Below are 26,400 nucleotides of genomic sequence, written 5' to 3' on the forward strand. Positions count from 1 at the left end.
GCGGCCCCTCCCGCCGGAGGTTCGAATCCTCCCTCGGGCATGGGTGTGTGTGTGTGTGTGTGTGTGTGTGTGTGTGTGTGTGTGTGTGTTGTCCATAGCGTAGGTTAGTTTAAGTTACGTTAAGTAGTGTGTAGGCTTAGGAACCTATGACCTCAGCAGTTTTGGTCCAATGAAACCTTACCACAAATTTCCAATTTCCTACAGCATATGTAAGTCACGCTAGATTATTCACTGTTCTCGCGCTCTCTTCGCGCAAACTATTAGTCCTAGAGAAAAAAAGAATGGGAACTTTTCTGTAGAAAATTTAGTCTAGTTTAATTTTATAGTGCACAATGTTTTCACTGAATGGTGCGGTTTCAAGTTATTAAAAAAACTGCAGAAGTAATATTAAATGTATTCTATCTCGGAAACCATTCGGATTAGGGCTTATGTCCATAAGAAATATTTTTTCGTTACCTCTAATACTATTACCCTTGAATGCATGTGCCTTTCCTCCTACCTCACCATGTATTTTCACATGCAGAGGAGAAAGTTAGTGACTGAAACGTCATGAAAAGATCTCACCGCAACGAAAAACGCCTTTGTTTTGCTGACTCCCAACCCGAATCAGTTATCATATCAGTGACACTTTCTCCTTTGTTTCGCGATAATAATACAAAACGAGCTGCGCTTCTTTGGACTCTCTCGATAACCTCCGCCAATCATACCTGGTAAGGATCCCCTACTACACAGCACGAAGGAGCGTAGTGTAGGCAGTCTCTTTAGTTGTATATTCTAAATGTGCTGCCAATAAAATGCAGTCTTTGGTTTGCCTTCCCCACAAAATTTTATATGTGATCGATCCAATTTAAGCTGTTCGTAATTGTAATTCCTTGGTATTGACTGTAGTTGGACAAATTTGTGTGATTTATCGAGCAATCGAAATTTAAATAATTTCTTTTCGTACTCGTGTGGATGATCTGAAACTTTTCCTTGTTCAGAGACAATTATTGCTTTTCAGACCATAGAGTTATCGTGTCGAAGTCATTTCTGCAATTGGTTTTGATGTTCTGTTTACTGTGCTACGTGGAAAATGACGGCTTCAACCCAAAACCATGCAAGTGGGCTACTCATATTGTCACCTAAATCGCTTGGATAGATTAGGCACTTCCTTGGGGAACGACAGATATCCCTTCTGTGTCACTCGATGATTTTCCGTCATTTACTACGCTCCGTGACCTTTCTGACAGCATATAACGGATTCAGTCACACAACTGAACCGATACTCAGTTGGCACGCAATTCCATTACAGATTGGCTCGAATATCTTAATTAGTTTGGGAGCTACAACACGTTGAAGTTGTAGCGTACCTTTTGAGACACTCTGTACTTTAATTTCTTTTTCCAAACGTCCTGTGTGACCCCGTTATCAACTGCCGTCTCTCATACTGCGACTCCTCGGAGCGGCGGTCACGGATGACAACCGACGAGTGAGGGAGCGCCGCACGGCATATAGAGGGCGGGGTGCCGGCGCGGCGGTCCCCTGGCGTGACCCGCGCGCCCGGAATGCGGCCGCACACTGACCTTCGCAAGCGCTATTTCTGCGGCCTCCTCACCTGGCAGCCGCCGGCCGCAGCTGACTCACCCGCTGCCTGGCCACCGTCACTTTGCCCAGTCTTCGTTTCTCTCGGTTCCTCCGTAAAACTGAAAATAAAAGAGAATATCAACGGTGTAGGAAAAGGTAGATCGCTACTTACCGTAAAGGCTCCTCGTTAAGTCGCTGACAGGCACACTTAAGGCACACAAAGGTTTCAGCCACAGCCTTCCTCATAAAAACAGAAACACCTACCACTCATACACACAAGCGAGCACACTTCACGCACACATGGCCGCCAAATCCGGGAGCTTGTCATACGACACTTCCTGCAGCATTGAAACTGTGTGCCGGACCGAGACTCGAGCTCGTAACCTTTGCCTTTCGTGGGCAAGTGCTCTACCGACCGAGCTAAACACGCACGGTTCACGACCCGTCCTCACAGCTCCAGTTCTGCCAGTACGTCGTCTTCTACCTCCCAAACTTCACAGAAGCTCTCCTGTGGATACACGCCCCGGCTGTGGCTAAGCCACGTCTCCGCAGTATCCTTTCTGTTCGTTCTGCAAGTTTCGCAGGAGAGTTTCTGTGAAGTTTGCAGGGTAGGAGACGAGGTACTGTCAGCTGACTCTCGGCGGTGTTTGCACGACACTTATTACTCATGAAAGCTCTCTGAGAGTGAAAACACTCACGTGTATACCTGCCTTAACGCCCCGTCGACAACGATGTCATACGATACGGAACACAAATTCGAATTACACTGGTGTCCAAAATTAAAGCAACAAACCACTATTTCCCCGTGCTGTGTATAATTCACGATATAATCATACAAACTGTCAACAGACGTCGTTACGATCGTGTTCTGCACAGAAGATGGCAATTCCGATCAACGGACAGCTACGCCAACAATGACGTCAGGGCATCTATCAAGCGGGATAGTGTTTGCTGGGTAGTCCCACAGAGTCATACACGGCGCAGTATGGCACAGGGAAGACGTCTACAGACTCTATGCTGTGGAGGGCCATAGGAAGAATGGAATCAGGAGAGTCGCAAACTGATGTGGACCAATGGCTTAATGTGAATCCTTCTGTTGTTTCTCGGATGACGCGACAGTTTATAGAGACTGAAACTGTATCCCGCAGACCAAGATAGGGCCGGCCACGTGTGACATCAGAAAGAGTCAATCATTATTTGCCTGTAAGGGCACGACGGTACCGCCCTAGGACTGCACTGCAACAAGCGTCTGAACCCGCAGCATCCCCTGGACGTGTTGTATTCAGCAGAGTGGCTTTTTTTGTTGTGCTGTCTGTTTACCTCTGGCGTGTCTTCACAGAAGTGAACGTCTAGAGTGGAGCCGTTAACATGCCACCTGGCCGGTCGAACAGTGGGACAGTGTTCTTTTCGCAGATGAGTCCCGATTTAGTCTGGAGAGTTAATTTCTCTACAGTGTTTCTCGACGGATTCGCATCTGGAGGGCACGTAGAACACGATTTCGGGACCCAAACATTGTGGACAGAGACCGAGATTGAGGAGGATCGCTAACAGTGCGGGCAGGGATTATGTTGACCACTCGAACATCTCTTCGTGAAATTGTAGGAGTGACCCAGCAACATTCAACTGCTGTCAGGTACCGTGAGGAGATCTTGGGATGTCATGCGTGATTGGTGCAAGGTGCTGTGGGCTCAGTCTCCGTATTGATGGACGGTAATGCTCGACCTCATAGACCACTGGTGGTTGATGTATTTTTGGAAACGAAAGACATTGCACGCATGGCGTAGCCTGCTCGCTCTCGCAATCTGAATCTCATAGGACATGTCTGGAATGCACTAGGAAGACGGGTTGCATCACGTTAGCATCCACAACCGCTCTCCAAGACTTGTGAGTAGTTCTGCAGGAAGAGTGGGCATTATTACCTTAACATAAAATTGATGACATCGTTCACAGATCGTCCCGTCGTTTTCAGGCTAGTATTGGTGCCAGAGGTGGCCACACCCCATACTATGCACGTTAACAGTTGTCAAAATGTGTGTGCAAATCCGTTAAGTTGAAAAAAAAAATCAACATTTTCGTTTACCGTTATGCATGTTGCAGTTGATTACGTTCTGTATTCTTTACATTTTTTCTACTTCTCTATCACCTTTTTATACTGTTTTGTGGCAAAATAAACGCAACCTTACAAAATTTCCGTTTGTTGCTTCAATTTTGGACACCAGTGTATTTTGTCAAGTATGGGAAGGAAACAGGCTGTGCCCTTTCCAAGGAACCATCCTGGCATTTGCCCGGAGTGATTTGTGAAAATCACTCAGAACCTAAATCAGGATGGCCGCAGGCCGATTTGAACCGTTGTCCTCCCGAATGCGCATCCAGTGTGCTAACAACTGTCCGTGGATGTGTTGGTACCGTTCTTGCTGTTCGTCGTCTTGGCCAATCCTGGACTGGTGCTATTGTACCGTCTGAGACGTATAAACAGCATCACCTCTTACCAATTGTGGCTGACTCTACAATGGATCGCTACTCTCGTTTATCTAGAGAATGAAAACAAAAAGTTACCGAGCGAGCTAACACAGTGGTGAAACATTGGACTCGCGTTCGCAAGGCCCATGGTTCAAATTAGCGCCCAACTATACAGATTTAGGTTTCCCGTGATTTCGTTAAATAGTTTAAGGTGATTGCCGAGATGATTCCTTTAAAAGGGTACTTCCCCTATATAAGTTTGACTGTGTCTCCAATTACGGGTGACAGGACGTTAAACCTTAATCTTACTTATTTTCTTCTTCCCAATTTTTGACACTGCATAATTTATTGAATTAGAAGAGCTGTTGTATTAGAGCTCGAGTGGATAACTTGCGATTGATTTCAGTCCGGCCTGCGGAAGTAATCTCTGGGGGAGGGGGGGGGGGGGGGGGGGGAGAGAGAGAGAGAGAGAGAGAGAGAGAGACGGTCGCATTTTGTTATTTCCACCAGCGCTTGGCTGGCCTCGGGTTTGTAGCTCATGTCAGAGACCGGTGAAAGTTTTGCACACACTGCGCATGTGCAATGCCATTTCGCCGTCCTGAATTTCAATAACATCTGAATGACTTGCCCGTGGCAAAAAATGGCGAACGACTCCTAACTAGTTGTCGACTGGGATTCCTATCTCGTTGTCACATTTTATTTTTCTGTTCTTTCTCGTATTAATAAAAGTAAATGATTCTTGTCCGCTGTGGACATATTAGAACACTGTAGCTGTTGATTGAAGGTAATTTTATAGACGTCTATATTTCCATGATGACATTTCAGATATTTTTATTTATTTAAGTCTCGTGAATGTTGTTTCTTTACTAGCGACATTACACAATTTTGCATTGGGAAGTTTCTAAGAATCTATAGTAAAACGTCATAGGGAAAGAAACAATGTTCACAACGCGTAAGTAAATGTAAACATCTGAAGATGAGACGAACATAAAATGTATGTTGTTGTAGTCTTCAGCCCAGAGAATGGTTTGATGGAACTTTCCATGCTACTCTATCTTGTGCAAGCTTCTTCATCTCCCAGTACCTACTGCAACCTACATCCTTCTGAATCTGTTTAGTGTATTCACCTCTTGGTCTCCCTCTACGATTTTTACCCTGTCCTACAATAGAAAATTGGAGATCCCTTGATGCCCCAGACAGAATATGCCCTACCAACCGATCCCTTCTTCTAGTCAAGTTGTGCCACTAATTACTCTTCTCTCCAATTCTATTCAATACCTCCTCATTAGATATGTGATCTACCCATCTAATCTTCAGCATTCTTCTGTAGCACCACGTTTCGAAAGCTTCTATTCTCTTCTTGACCAAACTATTTACCGTCCATGATTCACATCCATACATGGCTACACTCCATACAAATACTTTCAGAAATCACTTCCTGACACCTAAATCTATACTCGATGTTAACAAAATTTCTCTTTTTCAGAAACGCTTTCCTTGCCATTGCCAGTCTACATTTTATATCCTCTCTACTTCGACCGTATCAGTTATTTTGCTCCCCAAATAGCAAAACTCATATACTACTTTAAGCATCTCATTTCCTAATCTAATTCCCGCAGCATCACCCAATTTCATTCGACAACATTCCTTTATCCTCGTTTTGCTTTCTCTCAAAAACGCATGTTTTGGGACATAATTTGTTGGTGGACTGTCTGGAAAGGGGTACCTCCATAAACATTCAAGTCACGAAAAATATACGAACTCCCGGCATGCTGAAATAGCTATGGTTCAACAATTTCTGTTAATCAGTACAACGAAAAATCAGTCCATAGTTGCAAAAACCATGTCAAACACGTTTTGCATTTTCCGAAATACCATTTTTGATTACGTTACGATGATTTGTTAAAAAGTCCCGGCTGGGAGCTAGTCATCGAGTGAATAAAAAAGTGAAATTCGCAAATTTGGACTGTTTTTTCTTTGTACTGACGAAAACTTTAGTTTCCACGTTATGCATTAGGAGCACTGCTGTCGCTTTACATGACGAGGCGGCCCGCGATCTTAAGTGAGTCAGGCCGGCTGGTTACCAAAGGCTGCCAAGGCTGTCTCAGAAAACACCCCCTGCCATCACGGCGGAAGGGGCATTTCGGTGTGTAATGTCAATGGGACATGTTGTGCAACCTTGTGCAGAACGTTGGTGTAGGATAAAAGACGCATGATATAAGAGCATCTGGTTGCACCGGCACTGGCCTTTCTAGGTTTACCGTAGTTACACTGAATCACTTCAGGGTTGTTCCTATGTAATGAACAAGACCCATTTCCTTCCACATATCTTCCAGTCCAAATTTATACTCCGTCTCTAGTTTCATCGTCGTCGTTGGCGGTACCTGAACCCATGCCGGCCGCTGTAGCCGAGCGGTTCTAGGCGCTTCAGTCCTGAACCGCGCTGCTACGGTCACAGGTTCGAATTCTGCATCGGGCATGGATGTGTGTGATGTCCTTAGGTTAGTTAGGTATAAGTATTTCTAAGTGTAGGGGACTGATGACCTCAGATGTTAAGTACCATAGCGCTCAAAGCCATTTGAACCATTTTGAACCTGAAACCATAAAGTGAAAGCAGTGTGTGTTTGGTGCATGATGCTCCACAGCTTGCATAAACTGAATAAAAGTCTACTGACACAACTAAATTGCATTACCGATTACCTTTTATTGATCAAAGCGGTATTAAGGGGTTGGAACACTCATGTCTTTCTGCCGAGCGTGCGGCTCTTCCTTACATAATCGGCTTTTTACAGTTAGTCTGTGAGTTGGCGAAGCCAATAAATGTGAAAATAAGAAACCTTATTGTGGTGACCGACTTGGTCTGCAGCTTAGCCTGAGGTCTGGTTTACGCTGGAAGGAGACCGTTTGGATGTGAGTTCGTAACGCCAAAGAAGAGGAAAGCAAAAAACTACTTGAAGTGTCGTGGGATCCTCAGAAATCTCTACACATTCCATCTCTGCACAAGTGTTCCACCGCCCAACTGTTGCAGAATCGGGTAGACGGCATTTCACACGTTCAGTGGTAGATGAATAACTTCAGTCCCACCGTATTGGCCTGTTCCCTCGAAAACGCTGCATCCTATATTTCGCGGGCAAAATGCGTTTAAGGAATATCAGTAAAGGTGAACTGCTGTTGAATTTTCCATTACCTAGAAGTTGATGAAAAGATAGGTGAAATGAAAACCGCTTTCGGATTTCAGATAGGAATTGGGTTTAAGTAATGTTGGATAAAGATTTGGAAACTAAACATTTTTGTCTAAGTAGGAGTGTTTACGTTTCGCGTATGTGTCACATTTGAAAGCGTCGGTGTGTTTTTCGTAGGAGTTCCATATGATAGTAAAAGCTCATCAAAATTGATAAAGCTGACATTCGTATATCAATGATTTACAAATTCAAACTTAGATATCCGATACTGGCTGGTTAATTAAGTACCGTATAATCATTGATGTTGCTTAAGTTGTACCATCAATATATCTTGTAAACAATAATGTTTCCTTTTGCGTGGGGCAATGAAAGGTTGTATAAAATATAAATATCATATGAAGTTTGAGAGCAGGAAGAGCAAAACTACGTGACTGAGGGTTCAAATGGTTCAGAGCACTATGGGACTTAACATCGGAGGTCGTCAGTCCCCTAGAATTTAGAACTACTTAAACCTAACTAACCTAAGGACATGACACACATCCGTGCCCGAGGCAGGATTCGAACCTACGACCGTAGCGGTCGCGCGGTTACGGACTGATGCGCCTAGAACCGCTCGGCTGGCGTGACTGAGGGCGATGACTACAAACAAGGCTCTCGTCCAGCACCACGTCCACGAAAATTGCACACAGAGTCACCGTGAAATTCTGGCGGTGTACGGACTAAAAATGCAACATCGCGTCCAGCGGTAGTGAAGTTGAGCCAACTGTTCAACAAACACTGCTCAGACGTGGCTGACGCTGATCGGCAAGTCCAGATCTTGCATCCTGCCATATCCATCTTTTCGGCGAGCTGAAAGAACTACCGCTAGAACAAAATTTTCCAACGTTGAGGACGTTCACACAACGTTCGCAAATGCCTCTGTGAACAAGGAGACGATTTCTATCGTCGAAGATCTGAAGATTGGTAGCACGTTCCCCTCATACATTTTAAAATCCTGCCGCACAGTTTTCGCTGACAAAATGAAAATATAATAAATTAACAGAAAAGAAGTAAGGCTGCTTCTACTTAAAACTCTGTCGTAGGTATGGTGATGTAACTTCGCTCTTAAGCTGACTACAGTATGGGGAAATGAGTACTGTGAATGGCCTATTGCGATAGGGAACAGGGTGGAGGTAAAATACAGCTCTACATTCATGTAGAGAATTATTATTACTATCATAATCATGTGTGGTGACAGCAACCTCTCAAAATAAAAAATCAATCAAAGGTAATATGTTCTAAATCACGTACGACAGCATATTGCTGAATGGAACTCGTGCTTAAGCTTACGTTCTTGAGCATTTTGATTTATTTTGTAAAACAAATTAGTACATGAGCGAGGCTACGCACAACAGTTTTGAGGTCAGGCGTACATACACGTACCACTGTAGCGTATTTTCACTCTAACAGAGGTGCACTTACGTAACAAATTTCCATGGCCAACACAGTCCAAGAGCCAGCCTGCTAAATTGGTCTCTGCCCGCAAGCAGTTGTAAATGTTTGAGCACACTGTAGCCTCAGATTGTCACGTCGGCTGCTGCTCATAGATCAGTCCCGCATACGGGACGACCAGGTAACCAGAGTGGCTGATGCAGGTGTTGGCACAGCTGTTTGCTGCCAGAGGCGGGCTCGCGATTCTCTTGTTTTGTTCACTCAAGGCCGAGGCGAGTGTGCATAGTATCTACAGACTGAAGAGATTTCGGAGTTCACTCGGCTTCTTGCTCTAGCATAGGAATCAATACTCAATCGCAAGTTGTTGATTTCTTTTTACAGCTAGTTCGGTATCATTTGCCGTAAGTGTTCTATAGTAAAAACGTTGTTCTCTGTTTTACGATATGTTACATACAAGGTGATTCAGCTGCCCCTTCCGATCTCGTTTTATGCAACCCGCAATGTTATACCTGGCCTTCATAAACCACGCGCCAGATTTTCAAATTCTCTCGATCGCTACGCCCAGCCTATTAGACCTACGGAAAAAGTAAGCAAGGCTCTTTTGTAGGAAATTCAGTGTAGTTAATCTTCGTACTGGGATACGTTTTCGCTAGAGGCCCAATTTTCGAGTTATTCAAGAAAAACGTACAAAAGTGACTTTTAATGGACGCCTGCTCCCACACTCATCCCCTACCGGCCAGGATTTCTAGTATGTTGATCATGGCACTCCCTCATACCAGAGCACAAAAATTTATGACTGCGCGAATTATTTCCCACATTGGACGTTTTCTGACCTTCATTAACTGGCTTCATTACGCCATCGGCCGCTGTATTCGTCAGGCCTTCCGAGTACGAAACTACTGTGCCTGTAAGGGTTAAGTCAGGATTGAATTGACAACATAATTAGTTTTAGCATAACGTTTATAAATGTCGTTTTTCTTCCATTACCCTCAAGGGCATGTGAAAATGAATAACGTTAACAAAATAGACGACAATGTTACTCGCCGCGTAGTAGCCCAGTTAATAGAGACCAAAACAAGGTTGCGTATTGGGAATAGCTCGTGTGGTTGCAAATTTTTGTACAGTGGTAGAAGGGAGTGCCACGACCAACGTACTAGAAATCCCTACTGGTGAGAGATAACTGTGGTGATTGAGGTGCGTTTGAAGGTCACTTTTGTACATTTTTCTTGACTAACTCGAAAACCGTGTCCTCAAGCGGAAACGCATCCAAAATTTAAGTGCGTTAGATTTCCTGTAAAACGGTGCAGTCCATTTTTTCTGTAGAGCTAACAGTTTGCGCTTAGCTTGCGGATAATATGAAAATCTCGTGTGTGGTTTGTGAAGGCCACACACAACTTTGCGTTATGCGTAAAACGACATCGTTAGGGGCAGCTGACTCTACCTGTGTACGTATGAGAGACTCCTCACCATACAGCTGGAGGATGTTTCCTTTAATACTGATCGCTAATAAAAAAGAATCGAATTTTTATTTATTTCTTTAGGAAAACGTTTCATTACTCCGTCAAAAGCATTAACGGATGTGTAGCAGAATTTCAATTTTCGTAAAGATAGATATATATGTAGAAAGAGACTGTTTCGAATTTAAGGGCACTCATCTTCGAGGTTATCAGCGGCGTTACACGAATGAAAAGAAACGAAGCGCAAAGATTGGCTGTGGTTTGGGCGAACGCCGAATGAAAAGAAACGAAGCGCAAAGATTGGCTGTGGTTTGGCCGAACGCCTGGAAAGAACAAAGAAAGGAGTATTTTAATTCAAATTTGAGCTTTGAAGCTCATCGCGGATTCAAATCCATCCCTTTTACATTTGGCTGTCTGGCGATGTAATATGATTTTTGTGTCAGTTTTTTTTTTTCCAGATACGTTGGATGAAAATATCTAGTGTGCATAACTTTCCATGGTGTAAATATACTAGGGACAAGACCTCTGTAAAGAGTTGCTCCAAATAGCGAAGCAGATCTTCCCAAATCTAACTCTGCGGTACTGTGCGTTTCACGTGGTGTTGCACCAGTTGGAAGATATGGTTTGCTGAACAAAGAAAGCCGAAATCAAATCACTCTCATTTGGACTGTAGAAGGCTTTGGGTTGCGATACACCAAACTATTTGGTGATTTCGCCTAGGGCAGTAGAGGAAATGCAATTCCAAACAAAAACAGAATTAGGGCATGATCGATGGGAAGACTCAGGTTGCCACCTTGTAGGAGACAGGAAAGCCGTCTTCGTGAACACTTTTTTAGGCATTGGTACATGATGGATTATCTTAAGTAGGGAGACAGCATTCCTTTTAGTACGGCCAGGCACCACATATTATATACTATAAATTATTCGCTGCACTCTCTTGCTTTATAACAGTGAACAGACCTTCATTTATAAAAAGTCAAGAACTTTAGCAACATCCATGCCATTCGTAATGAGGTGTGTACGCAGTGACTAAGTGACAAATTTCTATATTTTGTTGCAATACCATTTCGATAACGACAACTCCGTAGACCAGAGTCCACAAGTCAAATCAGCCATAGCTGCGGCAGTCTGGCGGTGTTATACGGTGTAAACAACCTCCAAGTGGGCCAACGGAAAGGCACGTGGCTTTTTGCTACAAGCAGCGTGGGTGAAAGTTCGGCTGCGCCCGTGCACAGCTGCCGCGCTAAGGAACAAGGGCGACCGGCAGCCATTCGCTCTTTCCGTTCCGGCAGACCACGGCGGCTTAATTTGCTGTGTGGACAGAGCAACCAGCGGGCAGTAGGTGTGCTACAACTCCTCACTCGTTTGCTGCGGACAGATGCGCTCGTCTACATAGCAGCAGATACTCTACTCGTGTAATGGACGTGATGGAAATTGTTATCGTTTACTGCACCCTCATCGGCTGGCATCGGTAGCGTGAAGCGATTGACTGTTTAAATAGAGTAACTGTTTAAAAAGAGTAACTCTGTGACCTTAGTATATACGTTTCTCTGTTGCCACGGCATTCTCCATTCTAACGTAATAGCAACAATAAGACTAGTATGGATGCATGTACCTGGTTAGTTATCCATTATCGGGCGAAGTGTTGCATTGGCTCAAGTACTGGACTCCCACCTTCTGGAGGAGCAGGTTCCAAACCTCCTAGCAGCAGTCACAGTTTGGCCTTCCCGCATTCGCCGGAACGGTTCTGTCCCATCGAAGATATGCTAAACTCTAGCCCTAAATTTTTACGCAGTCTCGGTTCACGAGCACCAACTGGATCCTTCTGCTACCATGCATGTATGGTCCTTTAAGTTGATATTCTTTTACGTAAATATGGTTTTTATGGACTATGACGGAAGGTAAGCACTGTTGTGGGAAACAAAGATTTGACTACAGCAAGCAGGTTCAAACACATATAGGCTGCAGAAGCTACGCAGAGATAAAGGGCCTTGCACAGCTTGGAGAGCTGCATCAAACCAGGCTTCGGAACTGTAGACCACAACAACAACAACAATAATGTCTTCCACACACTGCGTTACGACATTTGCGATATGGTTGATGCGCCTTATTGTGTTGCAGCAGCACACTTGTCCACTCCAAAATGGCCGTTTTCGACAGACATGCTGCCCCATACGCATTCTTCATTCTCAGACGGATGACTACCGGTGTTTGTCCTTTGGCAGACAAGAAAGAATAACAGCACGTTGGTCCTGTTTGAGCGCATTTGGTAATAACGTCGTCATTGTTCATGTATCTGTCTTTCCCACATACGCGTCGGAAAGATGCGAACGCCACGTTAATCGCTTACCTACGTTCGATGCTCATATACCTGCATCGTAGTCGCACGCACTACGTTGTATACACGCTGCAGTAACGCCCACAAACGGAAACTTATTGATCGCCCCTTATGATATTGGCCATTTCCTGTAATATTTTTGATTACTCACGCTGCCCTGAGAGAATGAGAAGATTTTCGAACGGTCTGACACACACCAGTGTAGTGAAGCGATTCACGCGTTGCTGAGCAATGCATTAAAGTGAACGTAGGCTAAGACCGTCAGATGTTTTGGCAAGGCTCAACGGACATCGGATTTAGTGCGTTACATAACGGGAAGGAGAACGTGCTACCTTGCAACCCGAGATCATTGTAAGAGAAGCAAATATTCGCAGCTCCGTACTAGCATGCACTGCAGCATCCAGCATCCTCGCAGATACGATGCTGTATTAGGTCATGAAGCAAATGGCGTGATTTTCTCGACCAACAGGCGCAACATCCTCATGAGAAAGTACTGAAAATTAAATTGTGAGGTACGTGAGCAGTTTTCAGACTTAATGTTCGTGTTTCTGACTACAGAATGTGGAGTTTCCAAGGTAAAAATGATGTGGTTACTTTAATATTAACAGGAGAGGCTGAGGCTTGGGTGCGAACAGTACCTTCAACTGCAAGATATACGATCTGTATGTGCTCCTTTTTTGTTTCTCGTTTTCTATTTCTTTCTCTCTTCCCCTTTTATATTCCCAAAAGTTTCTTTCCACATTGCATTGACGGGCTGAGATTGCTGGTAACTATCAAAGACGCATAAGAGAAAGATAAAGACATATTTTTACCGTTAGCAATGAATAGTCTGTGTCTGCTTCTGAAAACTGCACACGTAACTACATATAACTATCTACAATTCAACATAAGGTAATTAGCCTCACGTCGGCCTTACTATGTATTTTTATTTCCAAAGGAAATCAAAAAGTTATCGGTTTATATGTGCCATTTCGTACTACGACAAGCAGTGAGAAATGTTTGAAGTTGCAGGGACAGAATGAATTCCCGTCCGCTTTCGATACGAGAGTTGCGTTTGGCTTAAACAGCACAGTTAGCAACGCGTGTTCCCAGTAATGCAGCCCCATACAATCAGTGAAGAATGAGACACAGAGGCGATGCGGAAGAAACATCTTGTTGATTGAATCAGAGGATTTCACGTGTCACTAAGAGTCGTTATTAACGCGAACGCTCGTTTTACACATGCTCTCGCTATTCGATTTTGGTGACAAATGCCTGCAATGAACTGGTGACATAGTGACTGCTAACGTAGAACGATGTGTAACAACCATAGGCTTGTTAGCATTTTAAACTTTGTAGGTGTGGTTCTTTTGTAGAGTTGCTTTTATGTACGGTTCAGCCTCGTTGTGTTTAACGTATTCTGTAAAAGTAGTGGACTAACAAGGAGACGGTACGAACTTCGCCTCGCCAGTCTGGTTCATGTTGACAGCGTTAGTAGGGCATGACTAAGACTGCAACATGTGTAAATAGCAAGGCGCAAATTTCAACTGTTTTTGAGAACATTAGCCTTGAAAATTGTAGGCGTGCTAATGATGTACGTTTTTTAGCGCCGCTACTGTTCACGAGGTCCGCAACCGAGAGAGTAAGCACGTAGTCTCATATGCTAGGTCTCTGGATCGAATCTACTTCCCGTTAGTTTGTTTTTTAATCCCACGCAATGATACATTTTTCCTAATCTTTAACATGAAAAAAGGAGAAAATGTTTTCTTTTCGCCGACGGGTGTGGTTCAAATGGTTCAAAGCACTATTGGACTTAACATCTGAGGTCATCAGTCCCCTGCACTTAGAACTACTTAAACCTAACTAAGGACATGAGACATATTCATGCCCGAGGCAGGATTCGAACCTGCGACCGTAGCAGCAGCGCGGTTCCGGACTGAAGCGCCTAGAACCTCTCGGCCACAAAGGCCGGCATGGGTTCAGGTACCGCCAACGACGACGATGAAGTTACTAGAGACGGAGTATAAATTTGGATTGGAAGATATGTGGAAGGAAATGGGCCTTGTGGCCGAGCGGTTTTAGGCGCTTCAGTCCGGAACCGCGCTGCAGCTACGGTCGCAGGTTCGAATCCTGACTCGGGCATGGATGTGTGTCATGTCCTTAGGTTAGTTAGGTTTAAGTAGTTCTAAGTTCTAGAGGACTGATGACCTCAAATGTTAAGTCCCGTAGTGCTCAGAGCCCTTTGAACCATTTTTGTTTTCTTTTCCTTAAGGAGATAAGAACTACGCACGTGAACTTTCAATCAAATCTTCGTAGTCATTTTATTTACGTTATTGTATCTACAATTGTGACAACTATAATGTAAAACCTAAGCAGCACTGCCCGACTCAGGATCATACTGATCATAGAAACATGGAAAATAATAACTATCACGACATACAACAGATGTAAGGAACGCCGAATTTTTACATGACCATAGTTTTTTTTTCCAATGTGTCTATTGCCAAAGAAGCTTAGTTTACATTCATATACGGTTCTCGGTCGTCCGACAAATTCGCGGCGTACCACGCATCAAGCTAAGCACCTACTAGTTCGTCTGCGAACTCGTTGCATATTAGTGACCGTATACGAGTAAAGTATAACGGTTGAGAGTTGCGCCTTCCTGTTTACAGAAGTTGGAGTCCTAATCGTACTCTGCACGCTTCGTCAATACGAATCAAATCGATGATGGGAAGTTCGAAACGCCGTCTTGTAAGCACGACAGACCGAAATTTACTAACAGGAAGAGGTCCCCTGCGGTAGGACTGACTTCCTGAAACCATTCAGGCTATACGGTGACATAGGTTATGGTTGCAGTTATAACACCCTGCAGCCATTCACCCTGGTGGGCCCCTGATAGCGAGTAATCAACGAAAAAAAAGTATCGAAATGCAGCATTTTGCTCTACAGCTTTAGAGAATAAGTGTTATGTAGGCTGGTTGTGTAATATAATAGTTACAGTTCAGGCCTCACATGCAAGTGTTTGCGGGTTCGAATGTCACTAAGTGCTTTGTATATTTTTATTTTTAAATCTTTGTCGAAATTACTTTAATCATTAATTTTTTTTAAATGTATTATTTTCTATTTCTTTGTCGCATCATTTTGATCACCATAGTAAATTTTTAAATTGCTCTAATTTCTTCGTCCTACAATTCTTTTTCCTCGGAACCTTGGTGCATGTAATTATAAATATTTCCATGTTCAAATTGATTTAATTTTGTCCATTTCATCATCCCATATTTTCGTCCATGCATTGCATTCACTGTTTCTATTCCTCATCTTGCTAGAATATCGGTTCAGTTATAATCTCCTCCCCCCCCCCCCCCCCTTTTCTTTTACATCATCTGTGTTATTTTGTCCACAGTGCAAAAAGAACTTTTGTTTCAAGTGTTTGTTTGACGATTACCATCCAAGAAAATTAGCATCTTGAAGTGAAATTACATTTTTGACAGCATTGCACAGTCAGTATAAATCGATTATATCGTCTTTTGTTTTTAACTGATTGAATGGCATTTTATAATGTATAAATATTATGATAGATTAATAAAATTAGTTAAATTGACATGCACAAAGATTCCAACTGGAAAAAGAATGATGCGAAAAAAAATTAGAGCCATTTGAAAGGACGATATAGTAATTAAAATGATGTGACAAAGGAATAGAAAAAAAATCATTTAAACCAATCAACTGAATAAATGATGATTAATTTCGATAAAGATCTAAAAATAATGTATTTCAAGCCAGTTAACCATCACGCTGCGCAATCCATTTCTATACATCTTCCTCTTTTAAAGCTACAAGAATTAGGCGGAATTCCGTTTCTTTTTTTTCCGTCGATTACGCGCAAACGAGGACCCACCAGGGCGAAAAGCTGCACGATGTGATGCCTGCGACCTTGACCTACAATACTGTATTGATGGTTTCAAAACAGTGGATCCCACCGCTTTGGACCTCCTGACTGCTGTAGAGCTTGGAACGGGACGCGTCGCATAGGTTGCCTGGCGGGCTGGACAAGACAGAGGGAGCTACGCCGCGCTAACATTGGACTCCAAGTGAACACGTGACCTTGCTCTGCGCCAGGACACTACGGACGCCCGAGATCCGCCTAGCGAACCGGTTCACTGCCGAATATCCCGCAGCTTTGCACGGTGCGATCTGATGTGAGCCAAGCTTGATACTTTTCAGCAGTTTGCGCCGTAAACGCTACGTGTCAATACATACATGGTAAAGTATTCAGCAGTTACACAAAGCGAAGGGCAGAGATACAGACTTCTATATGAACATAATTTTTCTTTTATAGGTAAATGATGGCATTGTTGGACAAGCAAGCGGAGGAAAAAACTATGCGTCAAGTTAGTCTCTCAGCTTGGATAGTCTGTACCTAGCACAGATGCGTGTAAATGATTCGTATCTGAATGAGAACATAAGCTGTTCCTCGTGTCTAAGTGTAGCTCTCTTTGCGCTAATATTTACGAGTAAAACAAGTTTCAGTTACGGCAGTACTTTCACTTAATTTGTTGAGGCGCTTTAATTAACATAAATTACTCTCTGTAAATCCAGTGGAAATGCTGTGACAGTTTATTTTTCTCGAAGACATGAAAAAAAAAATCCAGAGCGTGAGTTTCTTTGGAATAGTGGTGCGGGTCTGACGCCCTAACAGTACCTGTCGGCAGAAGGTTATCCGTCAGCGCTGCCGCGGCCCGAAACACTCTTGTTGCTGACATCCACACGAGGTAATGCACACGAGCTCAGCTGAATTATTGTGTTAATTAAATGTGTGCTCATTCTGTGGATTTCCCGTGATAGCTGACGTTACGACATTCTTTTAGTACCGTTTTTGTCGCGTAAATAGTCGCTTTTTACATGACTGATGTGTACTTTATGCGTGAAGTTATGCTGGCACTTGAGAAGGAGCGATACATGATTTAAATTATTTGTAAATAATAAGATGACACAGCAGTCGCAGATGAGATGGTTGTTGCTTCGAGAGGTTTCCAACTCCAATTAAAGTGCAAGTGGCCTCAAATTTTGTCAGTATTTTCTCTACATGTAACCGTGCGTTACGATATTGGGTCTGATTATGTTCTCCACGAGTTATTCACCCAGAAAGATGCGACGTGCCATAGTAAGTCAGTCAATGGTGTCGTGGGTTCTAATCCGATCTCTGAAAGTTTGCACCTGTACCGACGCGCAAATGAACTCAATCGGATTACGCATCTGCAACCATGCCTCGTTAAGGATTAATTGAACGTCTGATAACTAAAACTTCAAGTGGCGGCATCAGGAGCGTTCGTTGTAATACTGTTCGACGATAATTTTGGTTAATTAATTACAAAACAGCATGACTTGTACGAAATGGTGGCATGGAACAGCATAGTGCTCACGAAACAACTTGGCGCTAGGCTCACTTGCAACGAAGGAAGGTGAGAACGTCACACCTCGTCGTCCCCCGTGTCATAAGCGACGGGACACTACATGAATTATACAAGGATGAGGGAATATTTCCGCCGTAGCATCTCTAAAGGTGCCACTGAAGAATTCACCACAAAGTATGGATCACTTAGAACCTCTGCGGAATGCTCATAGTGTTGTAAACGATGCTGTCTAGCCACATGTCACTTCTTGTGACGGTTCTCATTACGCAAGTAGTTAATAGTCTGGTTTATTCAGATTCAGTCCCCTAACCTACTGACGGCTAACTGAACTAATCTGAAAAAATTAACGTGTTCGCTATATACAGAATTTTTAAGCTGTGTCACACTCCCCATACCGAATTACAAACCGAGTGAGGTGGCTTAATGATTAAGATGATGGACGCATTCTCCAAGATTAGAACTTAGATCCCCTTCGCCTGACCACGCTAGTTTGTTTCGCCCCAACTACCTGAGACGTAACGTGCTTAAATAAAATCACGGCCAGCATGTGCCTCCACTTCCTCGTCTAATAGGAGACTGTGATGTTTTATTATTACTACAGAATGCAGCACCTAAAGCTAGCACCCCTCTTATTTCCTAACGGTTCGAGATACCGAAACGATGTTTTCAGCGAATCATAATAGGCAGAGGTGCACGTAGTTTTGTTGTAACACTCTGGTACCGACCGAACTGCAACCATTGACTTAAGTAATGTGTTTCGTATTTATGCAGTTCTCAGCAGAAATGTGAATGGAAGCCCTGAAGAGATATGTGTACTTAAGAAAGTATTTTTAATAAAACGATGTAATACAGTTAACGGCATTCTAAAGCTTGTTAAAACACGAGTACAGTGTCATAACTCTCGCAAATTTCGCATCGGAATTTGCACGCAAGTATCCGGGTAATGCGGGTAAGGTGAAAGGCAAGACGTTCGTAATCGGCTGCAGTACAAACACCGCCAATTCGTACTCTCATGTCAAGCTGCGTCTTTGCATGCAACAAGAAGAAGGCCAATGCTGCTAAGATGAAATGTGTTTCCTCTCGACCCTACTTATGTGTTAGCTACGATTGTTGTAGATGGAACTACATGCTAACTTCTAGCGTATCAGAAAGGGCATCTGAAAACTGTTTCAAATGAGTACATACTTATCTGTAAGTGAACAGCTTTTGTGGAAACAAAAAAACACTCGAAAGGCTTGATACAGTGAAGGAGCACGGCACGAGAGCTCCAGAGAGCGGTGTTTACGGTGCCTCGTCTTTCAATTTGAGCACACTTTTCGGATATTTTTGCGAGGATTTGCGACGCCAACATCCACAAGCGTTATATCACTGTACCCGTGTTCTGAAGATCTTTCGACTGCCGTTACCAAATGTATATAATTCCGCTAAAAAAACATCATTGCTTCTTTATCTCGTTTGATACATTAGTTAAATAGGTTACATATGCAACAGTTTTGCGTGTAGCTTTGAGTACCTTCACGTGCCGAAAATCTCTCTTCGATATCCTGAAGAGTTCGCGAAACAAAATGGGATGCAAGTTTTAGAAGATCCACCGAATAGAGGGCGTCGCAGGAGAAATGGTCAGTATTCAGGGGTCGAGCAGGAACGATCATTCGAAGCGAAAATGTCTATTAAACACGTGCTCTAAAATGCACACCTTAAGAGCTGTGAGCACTTCTTCAGTAGGACAGATGTGTTCCACAGTAGCGAAGATGAACAAGTGCTCACAGGTCTCGATGTACGCGTTTTAGAGCCTATGTTTCCTAGATTCTCTTGCTTCTGATGGTCGTTCCTGTCATATGTCCGAATATGAATCATTATTTCTGGGACACCCTGTAAATTCAGGATAGTTTAAGCAGTGAGCATGAAATTTGATAGTGTGTGATTGAAGCATGCGTTGTATTTAATTTTTTTATTCAAGTTTGTCTCGATCTCCTTTTGTGGATTTATATCAGTCCGCTTTGAGCCTAATGAGTCATTATCAGAATCAGTTTCTTTCCACGATAGAAACACGTCAGGTCTCCATTTGGCGCTCATCGGGGTCACTTAAAACCGACTAGCGCGCCTGCTAACGCATCGTACTTTAAAAAATAAAAAGGAATCACTAGATGACGACTTGACGTAATACTTTCGTAACAAGTTCTGATGGTGACTCGTTAGAGTCGAAACCGAGTAACTGACATGAATCCACGGAACGAGATGTGGCATTGGCGAACATAAGTATTTATGAGCAAAGAGTGCGGCGTGTAGTGCAGTGTCCGGTGTTTGGGTTCCGCAGACCGTGAGCACGGTGCCGCGCGCGCGCCCGCTGTCGGCGCCCCGCAGCCGCAGCATGGACCGCGCCGTCGAGGTGGCGGCGCTCGGCCAGCCGGTGGCGCCGCGCCACCGCCGGCCCTCGGACGAGCTGCTGCCCGACGCCAAGAAGGACGCAGCCGCCAGCGGCGCCGGCTCCGGCAAGCGCTGGTCCCTGGGCGGCCTCTTCCGCCGCCGCCGCAAGAAGTCGGACGCCCCGGACACGCCCCCCGACACCAGCTCCGAGGACGAGGACGCGCGCGGCGGCTTCCTTTCGCGTCGGCGCTCTCGCCGCGACTCCAAGCACGGCTCGACGAAGAAAAAGCTAGTCGGCACGTTCGACCACGTCGTCGTCAACCCTCTGGCGCGGCCGCCGCACCCGCCACAGGCGCAGCCGCAGCAGCAGCAGCAGCAGCACAAACTGGACCAGCGGCAGCAGGACGAGCAGCACGAGCGCGAAAACGAGATAGAGCTGCAGCAGCAAGTGCCGGCCGTGTCTCCTTCGCTGACGCCGCAAGACGTTAACGGCAACGCGTCCCCGCGTCTCGGCGACTCCCTGTCGTCGCGGTCCTCGAGCAAAGACTGGCAGCCGCCACAGCAGCAGCAAACGCAGCAGCACCACAGGCAGGAGTCTAGTGGGTCGGGCTCCGTGGAAGGAGGCGGCGGCGGAGGAGGAGGTGGAGGTGGAGGTGGTGGAGGAGGAGGAGGAGGAGGGGGAGCAGGGGCAGGAGGAACGGCGACTACCACGCGCCGCGGCCGGCGCGACCTAGTGAAAGCGCGGGTGGAGGCGAGCAGACTTCGCGCGTCCGCTGCCGACTCCAGCTCGGACGAGGCCGGCCCGGAGCTGCAGCAGCAGCGGCCGCCGCGCTCCAGTGACGACAGCCTGTCCCTGAGCAAGCGGTCGCGCAGCGCGCGCACCGAGCGCTACATCCGCCGGCTGGAGGCGGGCCGCTGGCAGCAGCACCAGCTGGAGTCGCCGGCCGTTTCCGCGACGCCCAGCCCCGCGCACAGCCCGTTGGTGCGGCCCAAGCTGCTCAAACCCGTGACGCCGCCCGCCGACGCGGCGACCTTCCCGCCGAGTGGCGCACTGTCCGGCGGTGGCATCAAGGCGTCGCTGCTGCTGCCGCCGGGACGCGGCCCGGTCGGCGGTTCGGCCAGGGTGCTGCGCGGACCTTCGCCCGTCCGCACGTCTGCTGAGTCGTTGCTGCTCGCCCAGCACCACTCCGCGGCCGGCGGCACTTCCAGGCCGGCGTGGCACCACGCCGTGCAGACCGGCAGTCACGACAACATCTACGGCCGCGCCGCCGCCTACCACCAGCAGCCGCAGGCGCAGCAGCGCAGTCAGTCCTTCGACAGCAACATCCACCGAGCGACGGCACCGTCGCACGGTCACCAGTTGACTACGCAGCTGAGCGCGCCGACTACGGTGACGGGTGCCGACGACGTTATGATCGTTCAGTTTCCCATCGCGAGACCTACCGGACTGTTACCCGCGCGCTCCAGTTCCGTCGGAAACCATCACCACCACCCCGGACACCATCACCAGCAGCAGCACCAACACCAGCACGCCGGACAGTCGTCTGCTTTCCCGACACTCAAACAGGGGCCGCCACCTCCACCTCCTCGCGATCCGCAGAGGAAACTGCCGACCGGGCCGAGCGGGCAGCCGGACGTGCCGCGGCCTATGTCCTACGCGTTTGAGAGTGGGACGGACTACGCGCCGCACGAGAGATTCAGACAGTACTTCCAACCGGCCCAACACGGCTCCAATTTGCAATCTTTAGGCACTGTGTGGGTGGGCGGTGGTGGCTACCAGAGAAGGTCCGGCTCTGACAACCAAATTGCAGTCTCGTATCCACCGCCACAGCAGCAGAGGTTGCAGAGCTTTACTCCTACACCGACGTCGAGACCGCGGCCCAACTCTGTGACGCCGGACGGCAACGGAGGTCCCGGAGTACTGAGACCTTTGCCGTCTCCTCAGAATGTCGGCCACAGAATGGTACCTCGCACACCCACAGAACAGTGCACTGCCACCTCGAGACATGTAGCACCTCAGCAGTCTCACCAACAAGTACAGTACTTTGCCGACCAGTACCCAAGGAGTCGCAGGCCTATTCACGTACAGTACAATGGCTCGAGTGGCAGTTACGAACAACCGTACCTCAGTGATTCTCAGGTTGTTACGATGCCCACCAGTAAGCAGCAGCTGTCCGAACCTCGTCGTCATCCCGCTATTGTCAATGCGACAGACTTCTGGCGCCAGAAGGAGCAAGAGGCAGCTACTGGAAGACAACGGAAACAGGCATCTGCTTCCGCCAAACCACCTTTGCAACATTCGGCTTCATCGTCTGCTGCCAGGAGTGACCGGTCCAGGTCAAATAGCCCACATCACAGGGAGAGGACGACGCCGGACAAGTCTTTCAAGCTCAGAGTGCCAAGTGCATCGTTCCCTTCACGCAGCACGGAGTCAGTCAGTTCCCTCAGTGGCCAGTCAGATCTCGCCAGTCCCGTGCAGCCAGCCAAGATTTTCAGCAATGGTCCAGTTAAAGACAGTTTGGAAAGTCCCAATGGGGCAGATGGGCAGAAGAAGAAGGATACATCCCCATCAAACAACTTTCGGCCCCTGTCCATGGTGCTGGAAAACATCGAGAATCAAGACCGCAGTGGGTCATCTCAAGGTAGAGATGCCACTGTACAGAAAAATCAGACGAAACCTAATCCTCCTGCTCCACCACAGAGACGTTTCTCGAGACAGAGTTCCACATCGAGTATTGAAGCTTCAGAATGGATGGGCCCTGAAGATGCCCAGGACACGAATTCACAGAAAAAGAGGAGATCGACCAATCTGGAGGACGCCCTTTCGGAACTGGAGGCTATCTACAACAGTCTGCGCCTGGGAGACGACGACCTGCTAGACCGCGCAGAGAGGCGTGATGCCGCTGTGGCACGTCAGCAGCAGCTGCAACGACAGCAGCGATGCCAACAGAACGGCGATGCACCCGTGTCCGTGGCCACACCGTGGGGTCGTGGAGCAGAATCAGACTCCGGTTACAATTACGGCCACGACTCCGCGTACGGGGACAACGAGTTCGGTGGCGGCAGGCAGCGGCGGAGAGCACCAGGGTCCCGCAAGTCCGGTGTGCCCGACATCGTGACGGACGACATGGCGTACCGCCGGCTGAACCCCAAGGAACAGCGCAGCAGCGCCACTGCATCCCCGCAAGACTTCAGCAGCTACATTCAAGCCACTCCAGCTCTGGCCGGGCTGACAGACCTCCCTCCTGCCGGCGGACGCCCAGACACGACACTGGACGACGTCGTCTTCCGCAACATACGCCACACCAACAACACTCTGCGTGTCGTCGAACCGCAGCCACCGTTCGGCATACCGCTGGGACCCGTAACACCGGCTCCGAACAGTGACTACTTACACGCTACACCTTCCGAGAATGCTCCACCTACTGGCTATAGACCTGCTTCTAAATCCAAGAAGATACCTGACGTGGTCAAAGACGACCTCGCTTATCGAAATTTGAGGAAGGATTCGCACAAGGATGCTGCAGGGCTCCCATCGAATGATACGAAAAACGAGAAGAAAAAGCGTGCCGTCAGATCTCTCTCTGCTAACCTTATGGGGTTGGTGAACAGAGACACACTGCTCCGCGTACCTTCGGCTCCAAACGATCGAGATTTCGAGAAGGCGCAGAGTCTCTCCGACCTGTCGGACCCACTGCAATCGGCCGAAAAATCTGCCGAGGGTAGAAACCACGCAGTGGTCGGAGGCTCTAAAATGCGGAATGCCGCTTCGCCAGTGAATAAGCAGCAGAGTGATCCCGGTAGCGACGGCAGACGGAACAGCCTCTCAGCGCAGCAGTGTGACCACCACGACCGCCACCACCGCCACCACCAACGTTACAACTCAGCGAGCTGGGTGGAGCGCGCAATGCTCGACGTTACTCCCACGGCCGCAGGTGCGAGTACCAGCACCGAGACACTGACGGACAGCCGGGTGAACCTGGAAGACGCGGCAGCGAGACGGCGCAGCTGGCAACAGCGTCTCAGGGTATTCGTGCCCGCGAGCGGCAGTGCCGAACAGTCGGCGAAACAGAGCCCGTCTCCGCAAGATATTAGTGGCGCGAGGCTCGCGTTCGGCAAGCCACCTCCGTACACGCCACCGCCCCCGGCGACCGAGGGGAAACGCCACGCCGGAGCCCCGGTCGACGAGAACAACCTGGAGGACCTGCTGAGCGCACTGGCGCACGAGGCGCGGGCGACGAGTGAGAAGTTGGACCGCGAGCTGAAGCAGCTGGGCGACTCCGCTACCAACCTGAAGCTGGCGGCGCCACCGCCTCTGCAGTCGCCCAAAGCGGTGGCGAGCCTCGCCGTCAAGGAGAGACGGTCGACTCCGGCGCAGTCCGGCAGCTCGCAGAGGTCTCCCTCGGGCGGGCTCGACGAGAGTGCCGGGGTCGGTTCCACTCCGGCAGACCACAGCCTGCTGCACAACATCCTATCGCGACACGAAGCCGAAGAGCACCGCGGGAGCCGAGGCGCCGAGCACGCGACGGAGACGGCGACGGTGGAGCTGCGGCTGCCGCCCGAGGAGAGCTGCGAAATCCGCAACCTGTCGTGCGACGGCAGCGTGCTCATCTCGGAGATCGTCCGTCAGGGGCGGCGGCGGCGCAGCGGCGAGAAGGACGACAGCGACGACGACGAAGACAGCGGTCGGGACCAGCTGGTGCCGGACGTGGCGGGGGCGGGCGCCAGCGACGAGGAGGCAGACCTGGAGGTGGCGCGTGCCACGGCGGCGGCCGAGGCAGGTGAGCAGAAAGGGCTGGCGCTGCGGCGCTGGCTCCTCTGGCCGCAGGCAGCCGTCCGCGACTCCACCGAGATGCTGGCCGCCGTGGGCGTGCTGCTCGCCGGCCTCTCCTTCCTGCTTGCCATCCTCTTCGTGTAGGGCGCGCGTCTCTGTGTGTGTGCGCTACTGTTATCTATCTGGCTCTCACCTGGCACACCAGATCGTCTGTGCAGATCTGTTGGTACCCGAGCGTCTGTATACAATTGTTTCGGCATCTTCCGTTCTTCCGACGATTGGAGTACAGAGCTCTCTCGTGTATGCAAACGGGTATAACGCGGCCAGTTCAACGTGGCAGTAGTTTGTGGGCACAAATAAACAAAAAAATATGCGTCGATCAAAGTAACGATGTGATTGACAGTCGAGCACGGAAAGTGACGATGCTGTCTATTTACCACGTGCAGCGTGCGCAATATGGAACCGTTTCCATTCTAATTGCATTCTTCCGGTCCACGTGCAGTATTCACTTAGCAGAATTGTCTCACCGAGTGAGGTAACGCAGTGGTTAGCACACTGGAAACACCGAACGAAGGAACGCAGTGGTCAGCACACTGGAAATACCGAACGAAGAAACGCAGTGGTCAGCACACTGGACTCGCATTCGGGAGGAAGACGGTTCAAACCTGCGTCCGGCCACCCTGACTTAGGTTTCTGTGATCTCCCAAAATCACTTGCAGTAACTTCTCCTCTCATTTCCAAATATGTACATTAAAAAAAAAAATACGAGCGCAATGCATAACACGAAACATTCCGTTACTCTCTGGGGTTGGCAGTGCAGTAAACGAGCCAGTACAACAGGCCCGACCTATGAAGGCACATTGTGCAGCCCTAGTTCGAATCCTCCATCCAATTACAGCTGCCACGTTGAAGGGTTCGCACAATACCTACTTGCACGTGAAGTCACTTGCAAACGTACGTTTTTCATTGTAATACAAAACGAGGCAGCCGGAGTTGCAACTAAAATGAATGTTTACTTAGTCGGTGACGTTCCGGGTTGCGCCCATTCTCAAACCAACCAATGTTTGTTAAGTAAAATGTCAGTCCAAAACTGCAGTACGTAAAGTGGCCACGTATGTGTATGATTCCAACTAATGTTCGTTAACGAACATTAACTGGGACCGTACATATATGTACGCAATTTATTTATTACTGTTTTTGACGGACGCTATACTTGTAAACATTGGTTGCTTGGAAAATGGGCACAGTCCGAAACCAGTATCCGACTAAATAACCATCCATTTGAATTGCAACTCTGGCTATTTCTTTTTGCATCACAGTCAAAAAATGTGTTTCTGTCCCACTATACCCAGCGCGCTGGAATTATGCAAGGGTGTTTTTCACTTTATGTGTACCGCTCCGCGAGACACTCTTTGTTCCTTAACTTCTTCCCGAT

At 47.5% G+C, this 26,400-nt stretch overlaps 1 protein-coding gene across 1 annotated transcript in view; it reads left to right on the forward strand.

Moving 5' to 3' along the window:
- LOC126354568 (uncharacterized) overlaps positions 1-26,400 on the forward strand; it is a 1,114,027-nt gene that overhangs the window by 4,824 nt on the left and 1,082,803 nt on the right. The window contains exon 2 of the mRNA XM_050004313.1: positions 20,142-24,972. Within this exon, the coding sequence (XP_049860270.1) occupies positions 20,142-24,972 (4,831 nt within the window). The remainder of the gene's footprint in view (positions 1-20,141; positions 24,973-26,400) is intronic.

This window comes from Schistocerca gregaria, chromosome 3 (genome assembly GCF_023897955.1).
Source record: "Schistocerca gregaria isolate iqSchGreg1 chromosome 3, iqSchGreg1.2, whole genome shotgun sequence".
Lineage (NCBI taxonomy): Eukaryota > Metazoa > Arthropoda > Insecta > Orthoptera > Acrididae > Schistocerca > Schistocerca gregaria.